General features: G+C 42.5%; 1 protein-coding gene across 2 annotated transcripts in view; it reads left to right on the forward strand.

Annotated features, from left to right (window-relative positions):
- zbtb7b (zinc finger and BTB domain containing 7B) overlaps positions 1-7,500 on the forward strand; it is a 29,200-nt gene that overhangs the window by 21,377 nt on the left and 323 nt on the right. The window contains exons 3-5 of one of the 2 annotated variants that reach the window (XM_079430285.1): positions 996-1,467; positions 3,910-4,381; positions 4,626-7,500. The exon at positions 4,626-7,500 is cut by the window's right edge and continues 323 nt beyond it. In XM_079430285.1, the coding sequence (XP_079286411.1) occupies positions 1,002-1,467; positions 3,910-4,381; positions 4,626-5,100 (1,413 nt within the window). In that variant the 5' untranslated portion in view covers positions 996-1,001 and the 3' untranslated portion in view covers positions 5,101-7,500. The remainder of the gene's footprint in view (positions 1-995; positions 1,468-3,909; positions 4,382-4,625) is intronic. The other variant, XM_079430286.1, reaches the window with a different exon arrangement.

Here is a 7,500-nt window from a genome sequence, read left to right on the forward strand (position 1 = left end):
TGTGGATTTTTTTTTTTTTTTTTTTTGACAGCGACAATAGATGCTATTTACACAGGATTTTCTGCTATTTATACTACTTATTGCAAATAGTTAATTATTTGCACCTCAGTACTGTAAATTATAAAACAGAATGCAGTGATGTATTGAGTGTAAATTAATAATTTGAATTAAAATTATAAAAGGATGCCACCTTATTAGGACAAAATGCCCTCCCTACACCTACCCTAACCCGACCCGATACACAATTTTAAACTTCTCAATTATTTCCTTAATTTTTATTGAAAATAAATGCCTTTCCGATGTGATCTCGGGTCGATCGCGTCAAAAACACTGCAGCACGAGTTTTACCATCTTCGCCACTGGAGATGATGATTGACAGCGGTAATTTTACGAAGCTACGAGAATACTTTTGTTATTTGATTATTTTAACTATGTCCTTGCTACGTTTCTGAGCCTTGATCGTGTTAGGATCCTTGCTGTCTATGGAGGATCAGAAAGCTTTCCATTGATGTCTGGTTTGTTATGATCGGACAATATTAGAAAATCTGGAATCTGAGGGAGCAAAAAAGTCTAAATATTGAGAAAATCATCTTTAAAGTTGTTCAAATGAAGTTCTTAGCAATGCATATTACTAATCAAAAATTAAGTTTTGATATATTTACGGTAGGAAATTTACTAAATATGTTCATGGAACATGATCTTTATTTAATATCCTAATGATTTTTGTCATAAAAGAAAAATGTATAATTTTGACCCAAAGAATGTATTGTTGTCTATTGCTACAAATATACCTATGCTACTGATGAGAGTCACGTATATGAAAAATAAGTTTTTTTTTTTTTTTTTAAACATTAAAAGCATTAAGACATGTTACACTGCACCAAATAAGCAGTGAACCACCCCTTTAAATACTGTAAAGCTGCTTTGACAATCTGTATTGTTGAAAGCGCTATATAAATAAAGGTGAGTTGACAGCTGTTTCTCTCTGTCTGCAGGTGGCGATGTCTCCAGGAGAGGACGGTCTAATCGGGATCCCCTTCCCGGAGCACAGCAACGAGCTGCTGTCCCGTCTCAATGCTCAGCGGCGGACCGGGCTGCTCTGCGACCTCACGCTGACGTCCCGCGGCGCTCGCTACCCCACACACCGCTCCGTCATGGCCGCGGTCAGCCTGTACTTCCGGCGTCTGTTCGGGGCGGAGGAGGGCGAGGAGGGAGACGAGGGGGTGGGCGACAGCTGCAGCGTCTGCCAGCTGGACTGTGTGTCGCCCGATGCTCTGGCCGCGCTGCTGGAGTTCGCCTACACCGCCACGCTGACCATCCGTAGCTCGGGCATGCGCGAGGTCCTGAAGGGCGCACAGCTGCTGGGCATCCAGTGCGTGGCGGACGCATGCCGAGACATCCTGGGCGAGACGGGTAGGGATGGAACCATTACTGGTTTGACGATAAATCATGATAAAATTCCCCACGGTTAGTATTACCGTTTCATATTTTAATTATCATTAAAACTAGGGGTGATTCATGATTCAGTCTATTAAAATGCATTTAGAGTGATCACAAAGTTCAAGATATACGGGCAGAAAATTTATTTATTTATATAATTTCATATAGTTAATATCACGCGAGGAATGCGTTTTTTTTTTTTTTTTTCTTCAAAAATAAGCATGATTACAAATATGATATTAAATACAACAGTTCAATAAACGATAAGTTAATATTAAGAGACTTATGTTTTAGACACTATATTGCCTGTTTTTGCTCTTTTTCACCAACAGAAATAATTCCAAACACAGCTACAGCAGTGTTTGTGTCTCTGAGCAACATGATGGTGATTCGTTCCTGAATGAATCAACCGTTTAAATGATTCGGTTCAATCTCAGTGACTCACTTATTAACACTGACTTCTTGCCACCTGCTGGCGATTTTCACATTTAAAATATCTTTTCATTTTTTTTATTATTTTAAATATCAGTATTCAGTGTTTTATTTTTAAAATCTCAAAACATTATTTCTGCATTTGTAACTTCAGGTTAAATGCATTCGGTGTCCCTCTGAGCTGCATTAAACAGAGTAAATACATCTAAACGCCTCTTCAGACGCAGCTTCTGTGTTTCCTCTGCATTGCAAAGATGAATTCTGGACCGGTTGCCCACTGAAGCTAAGCAGGGTTGAGCTGGTCAGTACCTGGATGGGAGACCTCCGGTGAAAACAAGGTTGCTGCTGGAAGAGGTGTTAGTGAGGCCAGCAGGGGTCTGTGGTCTGTGTGGGTCCTAATGCCCCGGTATAGTGACGGGGACACTATACTGTAAAAAGCACTGTCTTTTGGATGAGACGTTAAACCGAGGTCCTGACTCTCTGTGGTCATTAAAAATCCCATGACTCTTCTCATAAAGAGTAGGGGTGTAACCCCGGTGTCCTGGCCAAATTCCCTCCACTGGCCCTTGTCTATCATGGCCTCCTAGTAATCCCCATCCACTTGATTGGCTCTATCACTCTCTCCTCTCCACCTGTAGCTGGTGTGTGGTGAGCGCACTGGCGCGTTGTCCTGTGGCTGCCGTCACATCATCCAAGTGGATGCTGCACACTGGTGGTGGTTGAGGAGAGACCCCCCCACATGATTGTAAAGCACTTTGGGTGTACAGCAATACACAATAAAGCGCTATATAAATCATTCATTCATTCATTCATTCATTCATTCATTCATTTTATTGATACTGATTTCCTTTGCTTGTTAACGGCTCGAATGTCTTATTATTCTAATTGACTGAGTAAATGTAAGAATTTGACTCAAAAGATACACACAGTTAGAAAAAATGGCCTTATAAATGTAAAAATGCCCATAAAACTCAATTTAAACCTTTTGGAAAAGATGAATTTCTATCAGTGATGTGAACTGACCACCACAGAATATGAAGAATATTAAAAACTTTAGGAGTCAGCTGTCCACGGCAGTCCTTATGATATCAGCCCAATAACACTCAGCAAAATATCGCCTAATTATCGTTATCGGAAAAATCCCAGAAAATATTGAGATATTATTTTTTGTCACTATCACACACCCCTAATTAAAACCATATTCGATTACCGTGATTTTAACTAAATTTGAACAAATAAATGCTGTCCAGCATGAAGCTCAGTTTCAGTGACAGTGTCACGAGCGCTCAGCAGCACAGTTCAGTTTGGAGTTAAAACATGGAGGAAAACTGGGAGGTTTTAAAAGAGTGCTCAGGGAATTATGCAAATGAATATATGAATGAATTAATTATATGAATGTACCTCTGAAGAGCCTGACTGTCTTCAGAAAAGATTCGATGGCATTTAGTTTCATCTCCACTCCATGTAATAAAGTAGTGTTTTAATCGCAATGCTGCTGTGTCACGGAGGTTACGGTAAACAGCTGTAATTCTGCTGCTCCATCAGCGCCACCTGCTGCCAGAGACTGGATTTACACACATTCACATTCAGGCTGTCATTATGACCGGCTGATGAAAAACAATCTTATATAGATTCTACCCATTTAAACAATTCAGATAAGGTGTCTAGAATTATTTATGCTGCAAATAAAATGCATATAACCATTTATTAATCAGTTATCATTTTGACTGAACCCTTTTCTTTATTTAATGGCTGAAATGTGTGGTTTATCATTTTTTGAAACCTTTTCAAAGTTTTATTTGCACATTTTGCACATTATTAGATAAACTGTTGTCAGTCATGTTGTTATTTAACATCCGGACATCATTGGTAATGTTATTGTTTTAGTGTTTATGCAAACAAAAAGTAATTTTAATTGTTGTTTGTTGATTTTAAATATAAAACTTGGTGAAATGGGTTGTGTTAGTACTTTTTTAACATTTCCAGCACATTTTAACAATACTGTGATAAGAAATGTTCATACCGTTGCATTTGTAGAGACGGGCGACGATCCGATAGAGGAGGCTGAGCGGCCGACGTCCCGACGCAAGCAGGACCGATGCTTGGTGGCCCGAGCCGTGTCTCCCGTGAGGCCGGTGTGGAGGAGTCCCTCGGCGCCGGATACGCCCGAATGCGGGCCGCTTCCTGCACAAGGACACCCGGGGATGCTGGTGAACGGAGGCTCGCACTGGCCACTGGAGTTCACACACAGACCTGAAGACACGCCCTCTGAGGAGGAGGAGTCTGGAGCCCAGGGGCGGGCCACGCCCCAACTCAGCCAATCACAGGGCGACGGAGCAGGGGGCGGAGCAACGCCCGGAAACGGCAGGAAGAGGAAGTCTCAGACGCCACAGCAGTGTCCCGTCTGTCAGAAGATCATCCACGGGGCGGGAAAGCTGCCGCGGCACATGAGAACACACACGGGAGAGAAACCCTTCCAGTGCTCGGCCTGCGGCGTCCGCTTCACACGGTATGGCCCGGGCTAGAGAGTTTATTTATATTTGTGACCTGTGCTGGCAAAATGAGTCACAATGAGTCACAAAAAAAAACCTTTATTTTTAAGAGTGTGAATCTAGCAGAAGGCAACAGTTGGGTGTGTGGTGTCCGAAGTGATTTTAAAGATCTTGGAGGTTGGGCAGAAGCGCACCAATAATCCTCATGTGATAAAAGGTATCTTTTCTAAGTTAATTGGAGTTTTTAATTTCTCCTCTCAGGAACGACAAGCTGAAGATCCACATGCGGAAGCACACGGGCGAGCGGCCGTATCCGTGTCCCAGCTGCCCTGCGCGGTTCCTGCACTCCTACGATCTGAAGAACCATCTCTCGCTGCACAGCGGGGACCGGCCCTTCGAGTGCCCACTGTGCCACAAGGCCTTCGCCCGCGAGGATCATCTGCAGCGCCACAGGAAGGGCCACAGCTGCCTGGAGCTCCGGACGCGCCGCCCACGCCGCCCCGAGCCCGAATCCTTCGCCCAGATCTTGGAGGGCCGCGGCGGCCCCATCCCCCTGCTGACAGGGGCCCGCATGCCCTATCCGGAGCTGCTGTGGCGGGCGGTCGCTGCGCCGGCGGGAGAAGCCCTGGATAAAGCCGAAGGAGGCTCGTCTCCGCATGGGAGCGCAACGGTTGTGCATCAAACCTGGGAGGAGGAAGAGGAGGAGCAGGATGCTGCTGGGCAGGAGGAAGAGTGACCACGCCCATCTGTGTGTGTGTGTGTGTGTGTGTGTGTGTCCAGGTGAAAAAAGTGCGCTTCCATAAGTGCTCTATTTCCACGCACTAATGTTGTACTTAATACACTAAAAGTGTTTCTTTAGTACTTCTTAAAGGGATAGTTCTCCCAAAAATGAAAATTCTGTCATTAATTACTCGCCCTCATGTCGTTCCAAACCCGTTAGACCTTCGTTCATCTTCAGAACACAAATTAAGATATTTTTGATGAAATCCGAGCGCTTTCTGACCCTCTCATAGACTGTAAGGATCCTAACACGATCAAGGCTCAGAAACATAGCAAGGACATCGGTAAAATAATCCACGTCACATCAGCGGTTCAACCGTAATTTTACGAAGCTACAAGAATACTTTTTGTGCGCAAAGAAAACTAAAATAACGACTTTATTAAACAATTCGTCTTGATACTGTGAGAGTATCACATACGTAAACAACTTATACAATGTATGTATGTGTATACATTCTTTGCATTCAGATCAAAGCGTAAATAACATAAACCGTGTATATGTTGCATAAGTTATTTATGTGAAGTTACGGTTGAACTGCTGATGTCACATGGATTATTTTACCGATGTCCTTGATGGTGGTAGTACCCTTGCTGTCTATGAGAGGGTCAGAAAGCTCTCGGATTTCATAAAAAATATCTTAATTAGTCTTCTGAAGATGACCGAAGGTCTTATGGGTTTGGAACGACATGAGGCTGAGTAATTAATGACAGAATTATCATTTTTGGGTGAACTATCCCTTTAAGATCAAGGAAGTGTTCTCAACTGTGCTGTTTTGGGACACCATGAATATGAAGGAAAATGCACTTTTAACATACTATCTCTGAATTAAAAAAATACCACTTGTAGTACACTTGAACCCATCTTTCGTACACTAGAACACGCAAGTGTACAGCAAGTGGTCATTTAAAAAATACATAGTATGTTAAAAGCGCATTTTAGTTCATATTCATGGTGTCCCAAACAGCACAGTTGAGTACACTTAGGAAGCACTAAAGAAGCACTTCTAGTGTATTAAGTACAAAATGAGTGCACGGAAACAGAGCAGTTCTGAAAGTGCACTTTTGTTAGCCCGGGTCAGTCGTGTGGTCGAATGGTCTTCTGTTTCCGGTGCTGGTGGAGCTCCTCACGCTGGGGTTGTTTTGCTCGATCTGATTCGTTTCTGTGGGTTTCGTATGAATCCAAATCCACTGCTTTTGGAGTTCTGTCTCGTTTTGTTAATGTTCTGTGAGGCCGATGATGTTCACGCTATATGCAAAATCTGAAGACGAACGAGTGCTTGAACAAACCTGAGTTAAAACACAACTGAAGTGAGCACGAGAGCGCTTGTCGCCACCTACAGGCGAGCATCATGAAGGTGAATCTGCTGGATAATTTACTGTAGCTGCTCTCAAATTGAGCCTTTTTGAATAAAATGAGTTTGGAATCATTTTGAAATGATAGAATTTACTTTCATACCAAAGATTATTGGTTAGTTTGGACCTGAGATGTATTTTTTCAGATATTTGTAGCCTTTAAATGATTTTTTATTTCTCTGTCGTCTGAGAGAAAGACTTAAAACGGACCAGGTCTCAGTTCTCACACATTATAAAGGGCTTTCTGCGTTTAACGCTCGGATGGAGACTCTTCTTAATCGCAGATGTGTGTTTTTGAGTTTTGGAGGATGAGAGTTTAGAGGAGGGATGTAGTTTTCTTTAAACACAAAGAGAAATGGCAGGATGGAGAGGTCTTTTGTAAACTACTCTATTTATTTATTTGTGGGTTTGATATTTATTGTGGCTTTCCTGGTTTGAGGCGCTTGGGCTACTCTGCATCTTCTCTTCCTTCTCTCCTTAAAGCCTGGTCTCGGATGGGTAATGTCCTCAGGTAGATGCGTTGTGAAGTCAGATAACATCAGTCGCTCAGGTGCTGTAGAGAACCGAGGTTCAGACGTCCTCTGTTTGCAAGCTTTGCACATGAATTTCTGAATAAAAGTAGAATCCCTCCGATGACCAGCACAGAACAGATCGGATGAAACCAGGACGAGTCTTGCCTTTTCTGAAGCAAATACATATCTGGGATATTTTTGAAAAGAAAAAAATATTTGCATTATATATGACATGCTAGCTTTAGCCTTCTTGATTTCTGTGCAGGAGCGCTCGCGATCGATCATGGGTTTGGTGTATGGTACTGTACTGCTGACAGTAGGGAAACTACCCAAAGAGGTTTATTTGCACTAAAACGGGATCTTTGTGTTGTCAAATGTTGTTCATTAGTCACCTCTTATGATTGTAAATCATCAATTTCTTCAAAAACTCTTTGCATCTTAAGTACTTTCTGATTTTTTTAAGTGTAAAAAGGTGAAGCTGCCTTAGTTTG

Source organism: Barbus barbus (genome assembly GCF_936440315.1).
Source record: "Barbus barbus genome assembly, chromosome: 12".
Taxonomy (NCBI): domain Eukaryota; kingdom Metazoa; phylum Chordata; class Actinopteri; order Cypriniformes; family Cyprinidae; genus Barbus; species Barbus barbus.